Consider the following 24,533-nt stretch of genomic DNA (forward strand, 5'->3'; position numbering starts at 1 on the left):
TTCTTGCAGCCAGGCCGGGCCGAGTTGGGCCCAGTCGGCTGCCCGGCGGGAGGCCAGAGGGTGAGGCCTGCAAGGCCCATGAGGCTCGCGCCTCCCCCTCTCTGCCCCCCGCTCAGCTGCTTCACATCTCCTCCTCTTTTTCCTGTTTTCCCCTATTTAAATACATTATCGCAGAGGCGTTATCACGGGACATTCTGCTACCAATTGGCTTGGCCTTGGCCAGCAGCGGGTCCGCCCTAGGCCCGGCCGAGTCCACTGAACAAAGGGGAGCGACTTCTAGCAGTTTCCTACAGAAGCTACCACCTTAGGCCCCCCCCTCACTAACAAAACCAGAACACTTGTAAAACCTTTTGTTACATGTAACGTTTAGTGCAAAGCTGAAGCCATGCACACGGTTAGGTGCATCCTTTCCCCTCGTTTTCCCATGAGGCAAATAGTCCAAAAGGTTTCACAGATTTTTTTCTAGTACCCAGGGAAAGAAGGGTTATCTCTTCCTGCTTTTATCCAGTTCTTTGCAACATAAATTTCGGTCTCACCTTACATGATTTTCAGAGATGTTCTGATAATCTTCCCATGACAGAGAATTTAGGTATGTGTCAGAGGGACAGCAAGCAGGGAAAAGGGAGAGAAAAACCCATAAATTTAACAATTATTAAAACAGTACTACTGCTAAGACAGCTAGGTCCCAAGACAGTCTTTGAATTGTGGTAGTTTAAATAGTAATACACTTTGGATATTTTTGTTTAGGGTTTTCGTCTGTCTTGTGGCTACATTAATATCACATTTTTCAGCTTTTCCTGGCCACAGTGGGGGTAAGAAATTCGTTGTGACTTTAATGGTACTTGAAAAGTTCATGATTTCTGAGACAAGAAGTATATTAAACTGCTAAAGTCTGAAAGTTTGATACTGCAAACCAGAGTTAGCTATATTTTAAAATATATGCAGATTATAAATAGGTAGTAAATTAAAGCTCTCAAAACTTCCAGTACTGTTTGCAATTCATACACAAGACCTAGTGCTAGATATGATCAGAAAGATCAGAAAGGGGAATGCGTTACAATTACGCATTGCAAACCGTCACGTGATGGCAGAGGTACGGCTATAGCGCTCTCCAAGTAGATCGTTTTGCCAGAAGTATTTGTAGCATGTACACTGGCAAATCAATTCATTATAAAACTTTATCAAAAGCAGGTTAAATTTTTTAAAAAGGGAAAAACTAAATTTTGGAATTGTTGACTTTAAGAACATACTTTAGGTCTAATCCTTGACTAGCGAGACCTGGGCGTATTACCACTCTTGATGGTTTTTACTTCTCGCTCCCTGCCTCTGCTAGCACACTAACACCAGTCAGTGAAATGCTGCGTGCGGTGAGTGTAGAGTCCTGCCGCAGCAGCACCCTGCTCAGCGTCACCTGGCTGTGCTTTTTACTGCCCTCTCTGCTGGGACGCACGTCTTTCTTGGATCTTACGAGATCTTTGAAACTTTCTCCACCCCGGCTGTACAGCACCCAGCAGGGCGGGCAGCGTGGTCTGTGTAGCTCTGAGGGGATCTGCATTTAAGCCCAGATATCTGTGGGTGAACAAACCGGCAGCTGGCTGCCCCGGGGCCGTGGCCAGCCTCCGGGCTGAGCAGGCGAGCTGCCTCTGCGGGCACCGTTGCTGACCTACATGCGTCCCGCTGGGTCCGGGAGCAGCAGTTGCACAGCCTGTCGGCACTGCCAGCTGTGTGTGACACACGGGAAAGCGTCGTTCGCCTCCATCATGTGAAACTTGCAGTTTGGCAACCAGGCTGGAGCAATAGGCGCTCATGGAAAGGAAAATCTGATTTGCATTTGGGGCCGGGGCCTGACGTCAGCCCGAGCAGGAAGCAGGAGTGTGGTCTGACCCTGCCAAGAAATGCTGCCTGCGTCGCTCGGCTCTTCCCCCAGCACAGCGCAAGTTGGGCCGGGGTGGGGACGGGCTGACTGTCAAGGCCAGCCTCTTTGAGAAGAGGAAGCTTTTGGAGAAAATCAACCCTCCGCAGCACGCAGAGGAGGCAGAGACTGGCGGGCGTCACTGCCTGTGGCCATAGTCCTTGCCCTAGGCGTTCACCATGCACAGCCGCTGCTGATGGCTGCGGCGGGAAGAAAGGACTCTCCAGAGAGAGACTGCGAAGCCATGACCCTGCCGCAGCTGCTGAAAGGGGGCTCCCCCGCCGCTCTCTACATTCACAGCATGCCTGCCTGGGTGCTGGAGGATTTCTGCCAGAAGATGGACTGCCTGAGTGACTGCGACTGGATGCGGTTCGGTGAGAGGGGCATGGCGGGGCAGGCAGGCTGGCGGCAGGGCTGGCAGTGCCCGAGTCCCTGGGGTGGCAGTGGGGGCACACGCAGCATCGAGGGTGTGTGGTGGTGGGCGCGGGGTTCGGGCGAGGAATGCGCAGGGCCTCTGGCCGCGTTGTTCCCAGTGCCCGGAAGAGCACATTCTGTAAACAAGGAATTCCTGTGCACCAATCCGTTTTCGAGATCAAGCGAAACCTGTGATTAACAGGTGGAATTCCAGACTTCTGTGTTCCCTTGGCTTCTCCCAGGCAGCCAGCCTCCCTCCCCTTGCTCTCCGCTATCTGTCGCACTCCGCTCTCCATTCACGCTTTATCTTGCTTGCCTGTTTTCACAGTATCCCTTACATTTGCTTAGATGATCTATTTTTTCTTTCTTCCTTCACTTCATGTATATTTCCTCATACTTGCTACCCCTATTTTTCTCAGTCCTGCCCACGTCCAGTTAATAAGTATAAAAATGTAGTTACTTATTCTTCTTTCTGTATCCCCATCCAAACAATTCTAACCTGAATCTTTTCTCAGCTGGCCTACTTTCCTTTGTTTAACATGATTTAATTTCATTCAAGACTTCACTAACTCTGCTCAGCAAACTCTTAGCCCAGTTGAACTTGCTGACCTAGGAAGGGATTAATCTCCTCTACCTTCAGATGCATAAAACTCTGTCTAATGTCCTTCCGAAGGCAGCTGAGGTGTGCACTCAGGAATCTTTGTTTCCCCACGCGCAGCCCCGGCCCCCCAGCCTCTCTCCTCAGGCTCAGCAAGCAGCGTGTCAGGCGCGGGTCAGCTGAGAGGGGCTGAGTCAGACAGGCAGTTCGGTGGGTATCTCCCCCAGCCCCCAGAGACCACAAACAAGCACAGCTGAATTTACCCAAATCCCAGGATGGAGTGACAAGGTAACCGTGTGTCATAAACCGCTGCTTCAGCACAGGTCATCCTGCCTTCTCTCCCCAGACCCTCTGCCCGAAGGAGCTGGGGCTGCCACCTCCCGCCCCGCAGACCGCAGCAGGCAGTGGGCTCCCCTGGGCAGGAAAAGCCTCTTGCTGCTATCGGCCGGGCACTGACGGGTGGGGAAGCTGTGACATAACCCGCTCCCAAGTGCAGGGGCATTCTTAGACACATTTGTTGTTTCACTGTTCTCGTTTCCTGGCCCTCCTCCAGCCCATGGCACTGTAACTCAGTGCTCACGCGGTGGCCAGATGCGTCGGATTTAGCGGGAGCTAAGGAAGGAGAGATGGATTACGTGTTGGGAAGTGACTCGAGCAGAGTACAGAGGGGTAGCGAGTGAAACTGTGTGCATTCAGGAATTGGGACAAGTTGTATAGGGTCAGCTTTAGCACGGTCTCTCCTGCTCTTAAAAATAGCTGCATTTCACCAGCAGGTTTATCTGACTGTAAATAACACCGGAGGATGCCGTTACTATTTGGCTTACCATAATATTTGTATTTAGTAATGCCAACATGAGGGCAGTCTCGCCACTGGCTTCCGTTCCCTATTGGTGAATCACACCAGGAATTTAAGCTGAATTTATTTTGGTACAAAGTATGAAGATGAAGAAAGATTACAGGGAAAATATGCTGAAAAGTGTGGCTGGGTTTTCTTTTTGAGTCTGATAGAACAACATTTTTTTCCAGAATAGTCAAAGGAATAAAAGGAGTATCTTACTTCAGGAACTGCATTTTCTTCATGTCCAGATAGCTAATTTATTGCGATCCTTCCTCTTAAAAGTGTACAAGTCAAAAAGCAGCGTGTCTCGCACCTTAGCTTTTCCCTGCTTGCACTTGCTTGTTTTTTCTAATTTTTAAACAGAACTATCCGTTGTCTCCCACTAGCCTCCTACGTGATAACTGATCAAACAGAGCTACGGAAAATCAAGTGCATGGAGAAGACGGGGATCAGCGTAACAAGAGAGCTCATGTGGTGGTGGGGAGTGAGGCTGGCAACAGTACAGCAGCTCCTGGACCTGCTGCAGGGACTGCAGCTCTATCGAGCGGCTCAAGTCATCCTGGACTGTGAGTAGCTGGCCCTTCCTCCCACGGGGAGTCTCTGTTCCTTCTCAGAGTGGAAAAACATGTAACCAGTTTTGTGTATGCAGCCTGCTTTCCTGCACTGTAAAGAAAAGGTTATGAAAAGGAGAAATGGTTTATCGACTACCTACATTACTATTTCTTTATACCACTTCATATTTTCTCTATTCCTGTCATGTTCTCCTCGATCCTTCCATAGATTAAACAATTCTAGTCTTGTCTAACTCGTTGCATGTAGTTCTTCTCACCTATCTCCAGCTTGCTCTGTTTCAGATTTCTCTTTTTTGAGGCCGATGATTAGAGTTTGAATTCAGTGTGCATAGTTAAGGTAAACACTTGCCTTACAGAAAAATCACACTACTTTTAAATATAATTTTCCTTTCCATTTTCCTCCATTGAAAAATATGTTTAAATTGCAGCTGTCCATTTTTGTAAGCCAAATTGTACCTTAATCCAGTTCTGCCACAAAATCTATTCAATCCTGGACAACATACTGTCTTTCTCTGTTGAGTTGCCCGAAAAAGTTGAGAGTGGACACATTCCCCTTTTCGCACATGTTCCCACCCAAAATCTACTTTGTGGAAATCAGATGTGTGTATGAATTTTACTAGTTCTGTAGAGAATTACTAGAAAGAGAAGTTACAGATTTTTGTTATGTGGCCAAAAACGCTTGGAGAAGTACTATCCAGGTGCGTATGGGAAAGGCTCACAGCTTGCAAGGGCATACACTTCCACGGGTGGAAAATGTGCGGGAGGAGCCTCTGCTCCTCGCATTCTATGACAGGGCAACTGTCAGCGACACGTGTGGGTTTGAGTTACATCATGAGTGGCTGTTGCGAAAGAGCAGGCTGCCTGCGCAGGGCAGCGCTGGCAGCAGTCCCAGGTGCCGCTGGCGTTCGCAGCGCAGCAGCTAGAGACATTTCTTGTGGAAAGTCCAAGATGCATCATGGGTTTCTTGCCACAGCATTTCTTTGTGTAGCACTACTGTTTTCTGTAGTTTCCTGGCATTAGCGTGACTTTTAACCTTCATTTTGGTAGGCAGAAAAAAAAAAAAGGTATTCTAAATTTTTTTTTTTTTTTTAAGAGGAATATTAAGTACTGCAGCACAGGCAGCCTTCAAGCAAATTCTGTCCTAGCCCCTCAAACACAGTAACCACAGACCGATATAATATAGCTGATTTTGGCATCGCCCATTTGCAGTCTTTTGATTCAGCAGATCCGCTTTCTGGCTCAATTCAGTCACAGCATTCAGCTGAGGAGACCGTTACTGCTCATTCCTCAGGAAAGCAAGCAAAGCTACAGGAAAGCGAACTCAAATCTCTTTTAATTTGTCTATTGGCAATCCAGTTGTTGATTTGGTCATAGTGACTGGGACTTTGAGGGTCCCGTCTGAGCGGACAGGATTGAAAACAAAATATTGATTTTTTTAGTTTTTTTTTTAAAATCTCTACATTGCATAAGTCCGATCTAGGAACCACCAATGCAATACGCCTGGCTCCCTGATAATGATCTTTTTATGGATACTCTGGACTGGAGGGTGACTTCCACAGCGTGATGACACTTTTGCTCTGTGCCCATTCAGGATTTAACACCGTTGATTCCCAGTCCATAAAGGGAGTTTCTGGGTGCTCTTACATAACACAGTATAACCTACCCCACCTTAAAGTCCAATTAGTTCCAGTCCTTGCCTTCGTTCCCTGTCAGAGCACATTCTGGGGCCCACCTTTGTTGATGGTTGGCTTGTTTTAGTGTTTTCCTTTACAGAGTTCATTGACCTTACTGTAAGCCCACTTTATACATTGTGATTTAATTAAAAAAAAAAAAAAAAAGACTGCATTCTCCTTCAGAGAAATGTAAAAGATGAAATTGAAAAATTACTGATTTTTTTTTGCCACTACGTAATAGCAGCAACAATGCTCTACATAATTTTTATCTTTCATGGAAAAGGCTACTTTTTTTCAGTTAGGCATGGTGCCTTTTCTTTCCCATGTGGGTTAATTTTACCATTTTTGCAAAAGCTGAGTTCAAAGAGCTGAGAAATATTACTCGTTATAACAACTGAGATGCTGCTGCTTTTACCGCAAGGTAGAGGGTTTTCTCTTCTCTTGCAGGGCTTTAAAACAAGGCCACAAGTAGATTTCAAACTGAGTTTAGTTCCACACATTGCAGGGGTGAATCACTCCATGAGAAGCTTCGTGTATTTAATTTCAGAGAGCTATTGCTTGCAAACCACAACGTTGTTGGATTCAAGCTGAGGTATAGCACATTGGGTAAAAAACAACCCTGGAAACCCAGAGGCTGCGCAGTGGATTAGGCCTGGTCCTGTGCGCAAAGGCCAGAATATGGCACTGGATCAAATCCTGGAAGGTAGCATTTTCAAACCCCCGACAAGACTGCTTACAAAGGAACCAAGTAAGATTTGTCTCTCTAATTATGTAAAATGCAAAGAATCAGGCTCCCAAGCCAAAAGCAGCTTCCAGCAACATGGCCATTGAAAATAAGGATACAACACAGACAGAAATAATCACCGTCACTGCACAGAAACATTCATCATCCTTCCGTTCATCTGACAGATTTTCTCTTAAGTGGTCTGTAAACATCGCTGTAGCTTGTGCAACGTGCACCTGACTTCAGCCTCTGGTGCAAGAGGGGATTGCCTGCTTTCTCTTCTGCTTCTGTGATTTACCTTTTTTTTTTTCTCAAAAACATTTCTGAGACTTTTTGGACTTCACTTGCCACAGTCTGCAAAAACGGAGGTTTTTCCCCTTGTTAAAAATAAAACCCAATCAGCTTCCTCCAGGCTGCAGGAGGACACTGTTTTCGAAGGAAGAGCTTGCTTTCTAAAAACTGTAGTTGGCCGATGCAAGTAAACAGGGGTTTTTATGGTGATTTCTGCAGGCGAGGGCAGGGAAAGGAAATATTAAGAAATTATGGCAAGAAATGGACATACACAATCAGCTCATGAAGATACTGCACTCAGTGACAGATCTAACGTACCTTTGTTTCTCTGCTTTCCTTTGTGACGATGGGTGAACTACAAATTGGACTGTTCCTTGAAAGGCTTCCTAAGGAGCTAGAAGTGATTTTGGTTTTGATTCTGAATTCTGTAAAGCGATATGAAGGCTGGATAAAGAGGGTTTAAAAGAGAGTGGAAGAGATAAGCCCTGTGGAGTGATCATTTTTAGTTATGTTTCTGGATGATCAATATTAATTTTTGTCCCAGATCACTTCAAATGCAATAAATCGCAAAATTACAATGAAATGATCTTTCTAAAAAAAATTCTAGTAGTTGTCTTTTATATTGAAGTCCATAGCAAAACTTCCTATCAATTCAAGTGGCGGAAAGTCTGGATTGTTTTCTTATTCTGCCATATGGAAGTAGTTACTGTTTTCTGGAATTAACCCAAAACGGGCATTCCACTGTGTGCTCACTCAGAAGCAGAAGTGATTTCTAGCAGGATCTTTGTGGTTCAGACAAATCTTTGAAGTCCTTACCCTCCATTTCTGCTTTTTTATCTATATCTGAATATGCTTACTCAGCTGATTCCTCTTGGCCAGATATGGAGGATATCTTGCTTATTCTGCTGGCACTTCAGAAAATTAAGTGGTCCTTACATCACCGTAATTCTTTTCATTCTGACTTAAAGGAATCAGGTGCAACAGAGAGGTAGATGTTTTGCCGGGAGATTACTTCCAGGAGAGCTCTACCTCCCTTCAACAATTTCTTGCACTACTCTAGTCCCGCTTCTGGATGTCCATAATAATTTTTTTTAATATATATATATGTCAGCTCTTTAGCTTCAGTTGTGATCTGTTTGTCTGATGTGGAGGAAGTTGCAAAATTCATGAAAAACCCTCAAAAATAGGTTGAAAGGGGGAAGTAATTCTAATTTTAGAGACTTCTAAGTTAAAGTACAGGAGCAAAAACCAACAACTGCAGACTACAGGGACTGTCAGTTTTCACTAAAGGCCTGCAGACTGTTTGATAGCTAGTTTTAAAATCCTGTACAATTTGGGATTTCATAGCATTCTTACACAGTAATAAAGAAACATACCTGATTTTTCTGAGATTTAGTTTGAAGCCCTCGTTTCATTCAAACTGCCATTCGTAGGCGACATTGAAGAAAGTGGCTACAAACCCCAGGCAGAAGGCAAAGGACGGAACTTGCCTGACGTGAACATGCCCACTTCTGCCGTTATTGCTTTTCACATACTCCTCTGCAACCTTTACTACACTGAAACTGTCACAGCTTGTCTTCTCTTAAACAGTTCTTCTGAATCTTTGTTGTTGTAAGGAGCACAGATTATAAATGAAACATACCACTTCCTGCTTGCTTCAAATACTCCCAGTGCTCTGTGCAACAAAAAGAGCACAAAGCTCTTATCTGATTTCAAAGGCAAACGGAAGCCTGTGGCTTTTGATTCCAAGATCACCACCATGCTTAAGATACAAAGCTGATAAAACAGCGTGACAAACCCCCCTTGTATTAATACTTGTGCTTTTTTTTTATATAAAAAAAGCCCATTAATTTTGATTTTTAAGAAAATGCTAGATATATTGCTGATAAAAGGTGCCAAGTTGAAACAAAAGTTTGGAACTACACCCAGGAAAATGTTATCAGGCAGTAGAAAGTCTTTATATCAACCCTAGTGCACACCGGGCATGTCCAGGCTCCTTCTCAGCTTCAGTTTCAAATTATTCATGGGTAAGAAGTCAGCTGCTGCTTCAGGAGATTTTCGCAGCCTTGTATATAACAGTATCTTGAATTTTTTAACTTTATTTTTTCCCATCCTAACTATAGCCTAATCTAATTTTAGTAATTCCCTCTGAAATGTACGTACTCACATGTCCCTGTATGCTGAAAGCATCTTTGTACTTCTTTTAAGCCGATTTTGAGTTGCTTTTTCAGGCCTGATTCTGAGATTTTGCCAAGCTGTATAAAACACAGGATCTTTTAGAGCTGTAGTGAATCAATAATTCAGCCTTTAGTTTTTCCTTATATATCAGTAAGTCTTGACTTTTGATCACTTTTATGTTTTCCCTAGATTGTCTCCAGTTTCTTTCTGTTGATAAGTAAAAGTATGATTCTTTATTGCAAATAGCTCTGTGTAGGAAAGTGTTTTCTGGGAATGAGCATGGTCATGACATTAAATCACACAATTGAAAATTGTCCTAAAATATTTAACTGAATCATAGAATCATATCACAGAGTGATAGAATGGTTTGGGTTGGAAGAGACCTTAAAGGTTACCTAGTTCCACCCCCTCTGCCGTGGGCAGGGACACCTTCCACCAGACCAGGTCGCTCACAGCCCCTGCTGACTAAAAGCAACACAATTCTGTCAAACTTCCTCTCAGTCCCATGACCATTAACAAAAAAACTGGATGCCTTCTTTAGGCTGGGAGATATCTGTGATTTGAGATCATTGGCTGAAGGATGTTACATAGAAAATAGCAAAATAAATCTACTGTTGATGCTAATTCCTTACTATAAGAGACTGTATATATTTTCTGTAGTCATCCTGATATTTGTTTGAACCTGTCACTTCCTATTAATTTTCAGTAGTAGTAAATGTCATTAATGTGGTCTGAATTTAAATACCAATAGTATTCCAGCAATTTAACAATGAATTGCTTGAATGTTCATTTTGATGTTCATGTTAATTTGCAGTCTGTTTTCCTGACTAGGATTATTTCCTGATCACTGATTAGCGTCAGACTCTATTTCCCCTGGTAATCTTCACCTTTCCTTTCTTCTCTTTCGAAGGGATATCACCCTCTAATAGTACCAGCTCTGAAAAAGAACAGCTGGTAGAGCCACCTAAACAGGAGAACATATCTTTAACTCCCACAGAATACAAAAGTAAAGAGAGAGAAAATGAGATCAGTCTCTTGCCGTCACCAGACTCTTCACACCTGGGAGTATCTCCAGCAGGCAGTAAGTGATAGATTCTGGGTTTGCTTTAACGTTGCAATGACCATACAGACAAGACTGCTTCCCACTCACTTTCAGTACAGTGTAACGAATATTTGCTCTTCAAAATGGTCGCATTTGAATATTTGCCTTTTTCCTGGCGCGACTGTCTCCTGAGCTGTCTATTCCTAACTTCAGCACACGGCCTCCTGTTCCTCCTTCCTATAGCTCTCTTGGCCTGAAGAGATGCTGGCTGTATCTGTCCTTGGGATCTCAAAGATGTTTCCCAGACTTCTGTGAACACCCTGGTCCCGTCATGGCTCCATACTAAGACCGGCTCAATGCATACATTTCCTGCCCCGTGTCTCTCTCCCCATGCAGAATAAATCTAGGCCAGAAGAGAGCCGTGCACGTGCCAGCAGGCCCCTCTGCCTGGGAATGGGAGGGAGCAGAGCCGCGGGACGTACTGAGGGGAGCATCTGATCAACGGTACAGACATAGGGAACTCCATGTCCGCCAGCCAGGACTAGAGAGATCTGTGTAGTCATCTTGCAAAGAGGAACCAGGAGAATTGCTCCCTATCTTCACACAGTATTTCACATTTTGGCGGCTTGTCACAGATTATCCCTGGTTAGGAAATTCAACAAAATACCCCAGACCTTCATCATTAGTCACAGGCTGTGGTATTACAAAAATAAAGTGTATTTCAGTGCTGTTACTTCAGTTTCAGGTGCTGTTTCTGAAGAAGCCTTGTATTCACTCCCTTCACCACCACCTCCCCCAAGAGACCTTTTGAGATCCTTACAATCAAATTTTCCTGTCTCATCAAGTGTGAAGGTAAATCCCATTAGTACTCATTGATTATAACAATGAAAATTGTCTTTATGACATTCTGTGTTTTTTCAATTAAAGTTTATCCCTCTACTTGTATAAAATATAGATCTGGTTAAAAAGTGGGGCTTGATTACAATTTGCTTGGACTGAATATAATAGTAATGCTACAGTTAGATTACTTACAGTTTACATCACTTTTTTTGCCAGTGAAGGACCAGTGAGGGGAAAAAATAACAATATTACATGCTGCATAGCTCAGCATAGATAACATGCCCACAGACAGGAATTCGTTTTGAAGGAATTTCAAGTATAGATTTTACAGAGGACTGAATATTTCTGATGTGATCATAGGACAGTGCAATATATACCACTGACTAGTCAGAATCGCATACGTCTTTTAGTTTTATTTTGCACTTCAAATGTGGTTGCTGCTCAAAATTGGGCTAGTATCAAACTTAAGTCAGGTTGCCCAGAGCCTTGTGCAGCTGACAATTGAAAAGCTCAAAGGATGGAGGCTCCATCACCTCTCTGAGCCCCTGTTCCAGTGCCTAACCATCTCACTATGAAAAGTTTTTGTCTTGTTCCTCAGGATTTCAGCACACAGTCTCCTGCTCCTTCCTCCCTCTTGTCTGTAAGATCTGTCCTGTGGGTTCTCAGTGTTTCCCAGATCCACGTGGACACTCTGGTCCCACCATGGTTCTGTCTTGGCCTGTTTTATTTGGTTTACTTTGTTTGAGTGTTTTTAAAGAAAACTGTTTTAAGACTTTAAACTCTTCCAGAATAACATGGTTCAAGAAGTACCAGCTGGAAGAGAAGATTGCTACAAAGAATGCAGTAGCTTCAGAGATTCTTGAGAGGGAGTTGTTTTGTTTTCTCACGTTTGGAGCACATTAAGGTTGTGAAAGCTGCATGATTAGGCTACAGTGGAACTGTAATAACAATTGGCATTAGGACTTGCCACACTGGAAGCAACAAATTATTGTGCAACTGACGCCAGATGCTTCAGAAGTAGATGTGAAGTTCCTACCAGAACATAAACACACTGTGAGGGACCCTACTTTCTGATTCGGCTGGTTTTTAATATATGCCTCAGCCATAAAGATTAATGTTTTTTGTAATTAAACTAACATAACTTCAAATAAATACATGAACTTTGAAACAAAACTAAGTCAGTTTTCTGGGAGAGGTAGGAATGCAAATTGGTAACTGTTTTCAAGTCTCTTCTGCTATGCAAAGCTTTTACCTCAGCAAAGCACATCAAGACAGGTATTACAAAGGGAAACCCTAACGAGTGATTGCACAGGACCTTTCACAGTTTCTTTTAGCAATCACAGTGATTGCTTAAGTAATGGAAAAGAAAATATGACACCTGAAAGAAGGAAAAAGCATATGAATTTTAATGATAAACTTGTTTCTTCTACAATATGTAGCCTTGCAGCTCTTCTACTCCGCAGCAGGAGACAATGAATGATCTCCCCAGCGGCAGTCTTCTGTGGACCCAGAGGGAAGTTACTAATGCCACGAGTGGTTTCAGTGACAAGAGTAGAATTTGTGAAGGTACTTTTGCGGATGTCTACAAAGGTCAGAGGAACAACACAGTGTATGTCATCAAAAGACTGAAAGAGGCAAGTACTCCACCTTTGCTTTCTCTTTGAAGGGGGCGCATTATTAGCATTTCCTGAACATTAGCAGTTGCTGTTTATTATCATATGGGCAAGGAAACAGAACAGCTACACAAGAGGAGATGTAAAAAGGAAATCATGTAAAGTAAGTAAACCTAGATTCAGCAAACACATACGGGAGGTGTTGTACTCATTTGAGTAGCTTTATTAACTCTGTCTGTGGGAGTAGCCTGCAATGGAGCTGCCTGCATTGATGAGTGGATCAGAGGTGTCTTTACACTGTTTTTGTCCTAATTTTGAATTAATTGTTGCCTTTGAGACAAATTTGCTATCAGTGATACCTGCCTGTTTTCTAAAGTAGCTTGTCGTCTAGAGACTGAAAGATCTGTGTAAATGCAACATCTTAATAATGACTATTGATATTCTATTGCGTGTTTTCATTTTCCAGGTGGAATGCACAAGCCCAGAATCCACCCAAAGATTCTTCCACACAGAAGTACAGATTTGCTTTCGGTAAGTGGTTGCCTGTCAGATGCAGTCCGTGCGCATCCTGCATGTGGCCTGTGGCCCGTGTGCTGGGTGAAGCCTGATGCGTCTGTCTCCCAGGCACTGTGCTGCTCGGGGGACAGGGGGTATGTGCTGCCATTGCAGGAGCCCTGGGGAAGCAGCATGCCTCCCGCTGGTGGTGCGGGTCCCAGCTGAGCAAACGCAGCCGCTCTGCCCGTCCTTGGGAGGGTGAGGAAGCAGTGCCTGCTGGAGCTCCATATCCCTGCCGCTCGCTCAGAGTGGGGTCGCACCGCAGTGCTCTCTCTCCTTGCTGCTAGCTTAGTTAGCCCTCCGCGGTCCTGCCCAGGGCCGTTCTGTGCTGCCAGTACACCGTTCCCAATTGCCTTGAATTGAGGAATTTATTCCAGCTCAGGAATGTGTTTTCCTGGGTTCCTCTTACTTCACTTGCAAATCACTGTTGATCTGTGCCCGCAGGTGTTGTCACGCTAACATTTTGCAGCTGCTGGGCTTCTCAGTAGAAACCGGATTGCACTGTCTGATATATCCGTACTTGCCTAATGGATCACTACAAAACAAACTTCACTGTCAGGTAAGAGATAATCTGGATCTGTCATCTATCTGTGATTACAAGTCCTGTCCTGTTATTGTATAAAAAGTCATTTTATCTCTTTGGATTCTGAGAAACAGACAAAAAAAATTAAAAGTGCCCAAATATCTTGACTGCAAGTACTAGGAAGGCTGCAGCTCTTTTCCAGTTTTTCTACTGCAAAGCAGATCACGTCCATGGGAAGGTTCTTCTGTGCAGCTTTTAGCTTTTTAAAGTAATAAGGAATCTGCAAAATGTGTCTATTCATATTGAAATAATTAATTGGATTTGGGAATACGTTTCTGTAGAACCCATCACCATATTCATTGGCATAATATGCTATGAAGTTCTACAACAGCTTAAGAGGAACCAGTTTGAGATGTTCGCGCCTGCTGAAAGAGTATTTGCAGAGGAGAGAATGGGGCAGAGAAACATCAGAAAAGCAATCCATTAAAACCAGCTCTGGCCCCCAGTAGTGGCCAGTACCTGGTGCTTTGGAGAAGCATGATCCTTGCTGTAGCCTTACTCAGCGTCCTACGGCAGGCAAAACGTGCAGCACAGAGTATAAGAACAGGTTCCTTCCTTGGCCTAGGAATCACCAGTTCCTGCCTTTGACCGAACTTCTGATTTAGGGCAGCAGGAATTTTGCTTGGAACTTTAGTGGGACTAAAACTAAGTCTGTGGCTTTCAAAACTACTACTGTCTTACAGGTTTTTATGCTGTAAGATACCTTTTTTCCCCTCACTTCCTTGCAGGATGGTTCTGCTCCACTGACCTGGGAGATGCGAATTAGCATTTCTGTAGGACTCATCCGAGCTGTAGAGTATTTACACAATTTTGGAATTCTTCATGGGAATATCAAAAGGTGAGGGTTTGGCATACCAGCACTTCCTTGGTCACTTGTTAATTCCAGGGTTTATTTAACAGTAATGGCTGAAAGCTTATGCCATTTTGAAAACCATTTGCAGTACCTTTCTGCTGTCTCTTGTTCTGTAATGTAAGGTGTTTGCCGTTTTATGTTTCGTCTGTTTCTCTTTTCTAAATGATGGAAGTATGTTCTTTTTCCTCTCATTCATACACAGCGGGCCAAATGCTGGCAATTTTCAATGCACAACTTTAAAAGTGTAAAACTGTAGTTCCTTACCTCAAGTTAAAGTAATTACTTGACCAATATTGTTATTTATCTTTCTTTATCATAGCTCAAATGTATTGTTGAATGAAAACTTTACACCAAAGCTTGGACATTCAGGTCTGCGATTGTATTCTGTTGATAAAAAATCAGAATATGCCATGATGAAAACCAAAGTCCTACAAGCTTCTCTTACTTATCTGCCAGAAGATTTCATCAGACATGGGCAGTTAACAGAAAAAGTTGATGTATTTGGCTGTGGTGTGGTAGGTTGCATTTTTTCCATGTTCTGTTGCATTCTTTGGTGCATCTAGACAGGAAAATGGCTATAAGAGCATGTGCCTCATACAGCTGGTCTGCCAGCGATTTCATGTAATAGCTGCTGACTATATCGTGCCTTTAAATCCTGGTTTTAATTACGTTCACACTCCAAATATACTTCAGTTTGTGGCAACTGAGGTGAACCTTTTGAGCAACAAAACCAAAATTGTTTCTTGTTGCAAAAGAAATTATTACTGCTGATTTTTTTTTCTTTTTTTTTAAAAAAAAAAGGAGCAGAAAGCATGCGGTTAAGTTCTGAGGGAGAATTCTTGCAGATTTGCCACATGAACTGCTACAAACATCACCTGATAATTTGGAATTCCAACTAAAACAACTGATAGTCTGTCATCTGTCTCCAGGTGTTTCCATTTAATAGGAAGTTACTCTGTTCAGTGTGATTTTTTATCTTGATTTAGAATTACTTTCTTCTCATCCTTTGTTTCAACAATATCTATTGTACCTAACTATAAAATTTGGACTTGGCTCAGAAGGTAGAACTAAAGTGTCATAAAGATTGCCCAGATCTGGCATTGTTAAGCCATCTGAAGTAAAAATATAACTTCAAAGTCCCCTGGCAGTTCAGTACTTCTTTAATTACGAAATTAATTCTTAAAAATAGAACTAATTCTGAACAGATTGTTTTATCTTTTAAATATACTTCCCAGGTCTTAGCAGAGATACTGACAGGGATTAAGGCACTGGATGAAGGAAGACAGCCTATTTATCTGGTAAGAAAAAGCAGGAATAATGAATACCAACACGAGTGAATGGGGTTGCTGTCATAAAACGAATGTACATTTTATGTAAGTACAGTTTGTTGTTTGCAGTCTGCTGTACATGTGCTGAAGAAGGGATGTTTAGAAGCCATATCCTGGTGCCATTAACATTAATAGTCCATCTGCCGTTGGACAGAAGCAGAATATATATTCCCATTTCACATACGCACTCATCAGTGCTGGCCTGATTGTATTAGGTGATACTCCAGAATAACTGGTGTTTAAATGCACGCTTATTTAAGAGACAAGGCTTTGTGCTGAAACGCTGCTGCGTGTTTCTTCTGTGACAGAAAGAAGTGTTATGAGCCAAACTGAATGGGGAGACCTGGGCAGGCGGTAACTGCTGTTGCTCATCACCGTGTTTATTAGGCGTTGATGTATTGCACTAGTGTCTGGAATTTATATCCTGGCCAGCTGCCCAAGCTTAGAACTACACAAACTACTTTCACAAGCAACCAGAATTGCCCAGGCTCACTGAGTGCCAGTGACACCGCCTTCATGGAAACAGACTCCACCTCTGCTCCGTCGACGGGATATGCTCCTTCTGATTTGCTGTCTTCTTGAAGCCTTTGAGGGGAAAACGATGTATTCTCACTTGCTATTTCCAAGCAATTCAGCAGTGTTCAGATGGGTTCAGAAAATAAAGGATCCTTGGTTTCTGATTGATTCTAACGAATGTTTGAAAAGTCCTGTGCAAGCGTGCTGTTCTATAGTGTGGGTTATTTTTCCTTCCTATAAATGGGCACAAGCCTAGAAGAGCTGGGTCTGCTCTAGTGAAGTGGACGTTAGATACAGGCAGAGAAGACCTTTGGCCTTTTCTCGCCTGTGAAAACAAACATTTCTGTCAGTAACATGAATGGAGATTCTTAAAGCTTTCAGGTCTGTAAACCAGCCATTAAGGAGCAATAATAACAAATAGATATGGTGAGACTCATGTTCTCAGTTATTTGGATAGAAATAGATGTTTTGTTAATTTTGCCTTCACTAACGTATCTCTTTCCTTTGAGCAGAAAGATATGATTGCTGATGAAATTCAAATAGCGAAAGAAAGCTCACACTCCAAAGTAAAAAATCTTGAAAAGCTAGCTGCCAAGGCAATATGCTGTAAATATCTAGACAGGAAAGCAGGACACTTGCTGGAAGAGGTTGCTGTTGATTTTGCCTCAGCCATCTGCCTGTGTCTGAGAAAGAAGAAATCTAACATAGCAGAGGTAATATTTTAAATACATGATGATGATTTTAGTCTTCTGGGCAGCAAGCTCTGAAGCTAAAACATTCATGCCTTGCTTATTTTTGAGAGTGTTGACACAGGACAATGTGTGTAAGCAAGGGTACAGGAATTATTCTGCATTCACAGATTTTGTTGTTAAAAACAGGTGCTTGAAATAATGGAAATGGCTGAAAATAAATTGAGAGAGCATTACATCTGTGGAGGCAGCACTTCAGGATTCTCCATGAACACTCCAGAAGAAACTGATGATGAGACGACGGGTGTCAGCATGGATGTGCCTTCTGCGGGGGAGAACAAAGAGGACAGCACGCAGCCGGTGACCCTGACAAGTGCCGGTCCATGCACACCTTTGATAGGAGTGGTGTCACCTGACATTTACTGCAAACAGATGTCGAGAGTCCCTTGTGAATCAGATGAATCAAGTAGTTTTGTATGGAATCCTTCAGAAAGATCTACGGATGTGCTATCGACCAACAGGTGTAACAATTCAGAAAATGTGGCAGCTTCTGATTACGGGATCAAGCAGGAAAAACCTGCAAATGGACTCCAGGAGAGAAATGCAGTGTGCACCAGAAGTGATGACGTCTTGGAAATAGCATCCACTGCGCAGAGCGCCTTTCAACCAAAAAATGCAGAGCTTGACTCTGCGTGTTCTTCACAAGGTAAATCTAGATAAATCTGAAGGGTGCACGCAGAACATTGAAAAGCATCTGTTCTTCAAGGTGTTTTGGCAGAACTGCCCATGCTTCTGTTACGATAATCAAATTCTTTGTGCTCTGGTATTATAATAGTAGGGACAAGTTACTCTCTCCTCCAGAATTGCTTAGGTTTTTCTTCCTACTTCTAAACACATTTCAGTAAGTCTTTTCTCCTTGGTTATGATTTTACCAATAAATAGACAAAATGTTTTCTGTTTTTCTATCCATTTTTTTTCCTAAACCAGTTTGGTTTTTATTTAAAGTTACTGTCTATTCTGTAGAAAATAGATGGGGTTTTTTTCTCAATATTTGGGCTTTTTTGTTTTTCAGCATTAGCCAGAGAAACATCTTGGAAAATAAAAATAAATGATAAAAAAAAGAAGCTAATGGAAAATATTTTGCTGTATGAAGAGGACAAATTAAACAGTTCGGAACTTTTTGAATCATAAACTGGATGGATTTACTAGCAGTGGCCAGCTCAGAAGAAGAAATAAGGACTTTCTCTTCATTAGGACAATGGTAAAAGTGTACCTTTCAGATATGGATCACAAATGTTAGCCCTGACTGAAGAAACAAGTGATCACACCAGGAAGAAACAGAATTCTAAAGCAGATTAAAGCACAATGCTACTCTGTAAACAGAAGTGCCTTCTTCCTTTTCATCTGCAATGTAAAAAGGTATGGCAAACACAAACAGTAGCAAAAATAATTTGCAATCCTTTTGCAGTGTATTTCAGAAAGCTTCTACATATAATGTATGTCTTATTAAAGAGCACAGTCCTGGAAGCTACAGGGCAGGCATGGATCCGCAGCCAGTTAGCAACGCCCTGTGTTGTTATCCCATTGTGTACAAGCAGACAGAAACCTTGAGAGGTCTCTCTCAAGCAGAGAGACTGGAGGTGGTTTCCATTTGCAGATGACTCTATCCTATTCCTTACAATCTTCGTAAGGAAGATTACATACTCAAAAACACTGCATTACCAGAGAGGGGAATGTTGATGCAAGTTCTCGGAGGTGTTCTGCGTGGCTCCATCTCAGTTTGAATTGCACTGGCGATAGTTGTAAGTACATAATCTAAGCCTGTTACTCTGTGAGCTGCTCTACTACATATATGCATATGATAACATTTGAAGTGTAACTGTTGGGTTTCAGTGTCAGGAGCTCTAAGACAGTATGTGATACTTCATAAGAGTATTTTTGGAAGTTAGTTTTTTTCTACATGTCCTTTACATGTTGTTAAGGTTTCTCATTGTGTTTCACATGCTAACTGTTGTATATTTTGGATTAGGAACAAGATTTTAATTTAAAATGTCTCTAATTTTGTCGTAGGTCACTTGAAATTTGATTTGTTGTATTTATTTTGGCAGTGGGTTAAAGAATTGGTGAAAGATGAGCTAATAAGTGGACCTGTTCATGGAGCCACACTCACCGCGTATTCTCAGAGAGGAATCATTTTGTGTCTCTTGGCTTGCCCAGCGTTAGCAGCCTTGGGGTCAGCCTTGGTGACCACTCTTAAAAGAAAAAAAATATAAACTTGTATGCTGTCATCTTTATTATCCAGTGAAGGCCCCCTTAAGGAAGTGTCACTGTTACTGTTATGACTATTCATTAATTGTAATATTGTTAGCGTGTTCCACTCTTGCGCAGCCTAAGGAAGGACAGGTTTATTCTAACCAAAAAGAACTATCGGAACCCGTCGCTCAGCTTACAGACAGGTGACTGCTGCCTCCCTAGCGCAGGTAATAGGGCCTGCTGTACAGAAATGGCTGAAATTCACAATGGAGTTCAGGGAATCATTAAAAAAAATGAATTCCTGTGTAATTCTTTTCCTTGGAACTGTGTAATGGTATGGTTTTCCTAGCTTTACAGGAAGGGCTCTGAGTAAGGCCTCGTATCTTCTATACGTGTGCGGTACCTAGCTCACTGTAGGGACTGGCGTGAGCAAGTATTATAACTAAAGACCTGAGTATTAGAAACAAATTGATTTCTATACTAAAAACTGGTAAAATTATAAGTGCCTTGGATACTGTCTATACATTTGTCAGTGTGAGTTTTTATATTTTTATCAAAGCAAGAAAACATTGGTACTGACACAGGAGACATTGACTCTATTCAGTTTGGTCAGTAACTGCTTAATTCTATGTCAGATTTAATTGAGATACTTTATGGTGCTGAAAATCTAATATTCATTGTTTTTCATGGGTATATTTTGGGAGATCCATGGTAAATACCTTGGATCTCCTCCAGGAAGAAACACGTGTCGACACGCTCCAGAGCTGAATGGAAAACAGAAGTTTTTAAATTGAGAAACGTAATTCAGACGCAGTTGTCTCTCACAAAAATGCTCTAAGGGTTTTGTTCTCCTGCAGTCACAGGAGCTCCATGTTAATTTTAAAATATCCTGAGATGATATACGGGGTCTTATAGAGTTACATGCGTATATAGTGTAACATATATAAGGTGCTGCGTAGTCTTACGGTAGCGGAACTCTGTTACATAACTTGGCTATTCCGTATAATGTATGTTTGAATCTCAACTTGGCAAATTCATACATTTACTAATACCTTTGTGAATAAAAAACTGAAAAAAAATCCTTTCTTTATAGTCTGCTTGCTCATGATTTATGGCACAGAGAAATGTGGCTCAGTCCAGCTATTTAGTAAATCTGTGTTCATGGGGAAGCAGCTCGAGGTCTCTTTGCACACAATCATTAGTAATTATTAGTACAAAGATGTTTATTCTGTCTGCATTCACTGTTAATTGATGATTTTTTTTCCTTTGAGAAAAAATGGGGAAAATGTGACTCTGAAATGAACAATTACAAGGATTCCCGAGATACAACCGACGTTTCTAGTTTAGATGCACGATCTGTAGTATCCTTTGTCCTTAAGACATTGTAGCTTTGTCAAAAATGAAGGACAACTCTGCTATTTTTTAATCCATGCACACATGATTGTTTTAAAAATATAGTAGTGTTAGAGAAGGCAAGCGCGCGGTGCGAGGAGAGCCGCCGTGCCGCCTTCTCCGGGTCACCGGCTGCTGCGGCACCAGCCAGCAGCTCTTCTGTGAGCAGGGACTGCACCCTGTGCGGCCCTTTCATCTGCACGTTTGTATCTGAAAACGAAACGTCCGTGCTATAAAATATACACCTCCCAAAACCCGCTGGGTTTATTTCTTCAGGCGGCAGCGAGATGCGTTCCCTCAGGTTGGCTGGCTCCCGCTTCCCGGGGCGGGTTCCCGCGCAGCTGGGGCCGGTGGGAGCGGTGAATTCCCTCGCCGGAGAGGCTGTGCTGCGCCCCCGAGCAGTGCGTGCACAGGGACGTCCCAGCCACACGCCGACCGGTCGCGGCACAGCGCAATGCGTGGAAACCCCCGGCGGGCGCTGCGGGACGGGCGCTGCGGGGGAGCAGCCGGCGGGAGACGGGGGGCACCGGCCACAGCGCTCCCTGCGGACGGGCTCACCCGCGCACCAGCCAATGGACGCCAGCGGCGGCCGGGAGCCGCCCAATCGACGCCAGGGCTGGCCCCAGGGTCCCGCCTCCGGCCGTGCAGCTCGCCGCTGCGGTGCGGGTGGTTGCGGCCGCGGCTGCTGCGGGGGTGCGCAGTCCCCGGGAGATGGGCCGAGGGGTGCGGGACGGGGGCCCTAGCCGCGGCCGGCCCGGAGAGGCGAGACTGGGCCGGCGGGGTGAGGCATGCGGGCCGCCTGGAGCGGGCTGCGGCTTCCCCGGGGCCCTGGCCGGGGGCCGCCGCCCTCCCCCGGTACAGCCGGTGCGGCGGCGCCCCCGCGCTTTGTCCGTGGGGCCCAGCCTCGCAGCGTGGGGTGCCCGTGGGCCCCCGGATGCCGATCCGGGGGGTTCCTCAGAGGCAAACGCAGGATTTCAGGGTGCGGGAGCGAGCCCGTCCAGCAGGCGGCCGCTCCCGGCGGCGGGCAGGGCCGCGCGGGCGGCGGGGGCAGGGGTCGCGCTGTGCGGCGGCGGGCGGGGCCGGGCGGGGCCGGGCGGGGGTTCCGGGGCTCCCTGTCTCGGCGCGCCGGTTGCTGGCTGTGTTTAGTGCCGTGGCCCGAAGCGGGACACCCGTAGAAAGCACGTGAATGCTGCTGGCGCCCTGTTTCGCAGGGACGTGTTAAATGTGTGCCTGGCGCGTTTCTGGCACTCTTACGGGATACTGGCAAGTGCTGGTTTGAAAAATAACTTGCAAAGTATGAGCATGGGCTCACGTTCTTCTTTATTCTTTTATGATGCATGAAGTTGTTTCTGTAAGAGCAGAAGCGGCAATCTGACGCTGCTTACGTTCTCCCTGGGGATTGCTAAGACCGAGGGAAGAGCCACGGCCAGACTGGCTCGCCTGACATCCTCATCGCGACAGCAAGCAGCACTAATGCTTTCAGCTTTTTGCTAAACCCTAGCAATTAATGGATACCTGTGTCTAAAAGCGCAAAGGTTTAGTCATAATCATATATTCAGTCATATATTTTATATACATATGTAATTCGTAGTGTGATTTTTTTTTTGCCATCGTTCAGTCCTGTAAAACTTTTATTCTCAGTGATATCTTGTAGTCTTGAGTTTTGTTATTGAAAACAAGCCTGTAGGTGCACATGGAAATGAAAATTTCAAGTTTCTGTCATCATTTCCTTTCTCTCCAGTTTGACTCTTGGAGGGCAGTGTAACGTCATTTGTTCCCTTACTTTGGAGGCTTCTGGAGTTGTCCTTGTCACTTGTTTTTAGTTACGAAGCAATATTTCTTTGTGGAAGTCTTTCAAATCTTGACTTCCTGTTCTTGTAACAAACCGCGAGAGTGAACATAATGGATTAACGTAAAGTACTTCACTTTAATTATAAAGCTGATGTAAAAATCCTTTGTTGCAACAGAGCTACTTTGGTTTTTTGCTTTGCTTGCTGTAGTTGGTTGCTTTCTATAGAACAAGTGAGGCAGTGAAACCATAACATACATCAAGTCTGTCTTTTGTGTTGGCCAGAACCAATTGTATTCTCTTTAACTATTTACCCTTTTTTGTCTGTATAATTTGATAACGTTCTCTGAACCTCGTTTAGTATCCTGTGATGTCTGATGATCATGTAACACTTCCATTCAGGTAGACAACCACCGAGGTGTTTTGTTGTAAGCGTAAGTGTGATGAGAGCAAAACTGTAGGCACTCAGACTACTCCGTTTCCAGTTACCCTACTGGCTAGCTGCAGAGTTTGTAGCACCTTCCCCTTTCTTGGTGGGGGGGGAAGTTCTCACCCTTCAGGTTGTTCTTCTCCCTTAAGTCACATATTACCTGTTTTGTTGTTCATAACTGCTTACACATGTTACTAAGAAATATGCTTTTTCATTTATTGTCTGGCTTGAAAACAAACCTGAGCGTGATGAGGCAAATGTGCAAAGAACAGAAAATAAGCGCGACTTGAGAGGATAACAGACTGGAGATCTTGGGAAGAAGAAAACGCATCAGTGATGCAGTGTGGTAAGCCCTAAGGTGCTCCAGAGCATGTTTGGGAGGTCAGCAGGGGGACGGGTCGGAAAGGAGGTGCCTCCGGCAGGTGACGTTCAGGTTGGGATCCCGCGGCGTGGAGGAGAGCCTTCCAAGGTAGCTGCGCCTCAAGAAGCCAAAACACGGCCGCCAACTGAAGCTGTGTTCAGACAGACAGAAGACAAAGGCAGGTGAAAGAGCCCGTGGCTGTCCAGATGCTGTTCTGAATGACTTCAAAGGACACTCCGTAACTTGTCGAAGCGCAGTCGCTGGAGAAGCCTCTCCAAAGTCTGCACTTGTGGATGAACAAAGTCTGAGGTTTTTTTTTAAAAAAAGGGGGTGGGGTGGGTAGTGAGCGTGTCTTTGTTGAATGGATGTGTTGAAATATTTGGAAAAAATGTAAATGAAGAGGATGAAATGTTTTTAGTCCATTTTTTACTGTAAGAGTTTCTTGGTTTTGTAAACCCCAGTCTAGGGATGTTACAGGAAAAGGAAAGAAAAAAAAAAAAAAGGAAAGCATTGGATCATTCTTTAGATTGGGGAATTACGACAATTGCAGTGACTAGGTATTTTCCTCTCCCCTGATCTGTAAAGAAGGAAACAATTACAGTAATTACAAAATACTAGCTGCTGATTTTGAGGCATTCTAGATTATTTCTTTGATGTTATGTTACTTTCAGGGTTGGGTTTTTTTTTTTGCATAGGCATTGGGTTGATTATAGCTTAATTAGTCACCTTATTTCTTTTTCACAAGTGAATAATCATCTCAAATTAGTGGAAGAAGGTTTTGGAGAACAAAACTAATACAGCATCCTCTTCAATTTAAGGAGATTGATTACAGCTGAAGGTGAGGCCCATGCTGACTGCATTTGCCTTTTCCTAATGTGATTTTTTTTTTAATATATTTCACTCATTATCTTAAATTATGAGTAAGAACAAACCACAAAGAAATAAGCACATTCAGCTGTAGCATGAAAAAAAAAATCTTCATTGTGGGCACTTAAGTAATGCTGGAATGGTGACTGATTCCAAAATAGCTTCTGGCTAGGGAAGTCTGGGTGGATGACTTGGAACTAACACAGAAGCACGCTCTTCCCT

General features: G+C 43.7%; 1 protein-coding gene and 1 long non-coding RNA gene across 2 annotated transcripts; both read left to right on the top strand.

Annotated features, from left to right (window-relative positions):
• The first annotated feature begins 331 nt into the window (after positions 1-331).
• On the top strand, positions 332-19,497 carry IRAK2 (interleukin 1 receptor associated kinase 2). The gene is made up of 13 exons (XM_086755835.1): positions 332-2,286; positions 4,149-4,328; positions 10,111-10,281; positions 10,982-11,094; positions 12,522-12,716; positions 13,162-13,226; positions 13,695-13,809; positions 14,562-14,671; positions 15,006-15,201; positions 15,922-15,984; positions 17,043-17,243; positions 17,409-17,925; positions 18,292-19,497. Exons 1-13 carry the CDS (start codon positions 2,109-2,111, stop codon positions 18,408-18,410), a joined length of 2,223 nt encoding a protein of 740 aa, XP_086611961.1. The 5' UTR covers positions 332-2,108; the 3' UTR covers positions 18,411-19,497.
• A 3,811-nt stretch (positions 19,498-23,308) lies between these two features.
• On the top strand, positions 23,309-24,069 carry LOC147599577 (uncharacterized). The gene is made up of 2 exons (XR_015259552.1): positions 23,309-23,429; positions 23,506-24,069. It is a non-coding gene; the product is annotated as an uncharacterized LOC147599577 (long non-coding RNA).
• The last annotated feature ends 464 nt before the right edge of the window (positions 24,070-24,533 follow it).

This window comes from Chlamydotis macqueenii, chromosome 10 (genome assembly GCF_036417535.1).
Source record: "Chlamydotis macqueenii isolate bChlMac1 chromosome 10, bChlMac1.mat, whole genome shotgun sequence".
Classification (NCBI taxonomy): Eukaryota; Metazoa; Chordata; class Aves; order Otidiformes; family Otididae; genus Chlamydotis; species Chlamydotis macqueenii.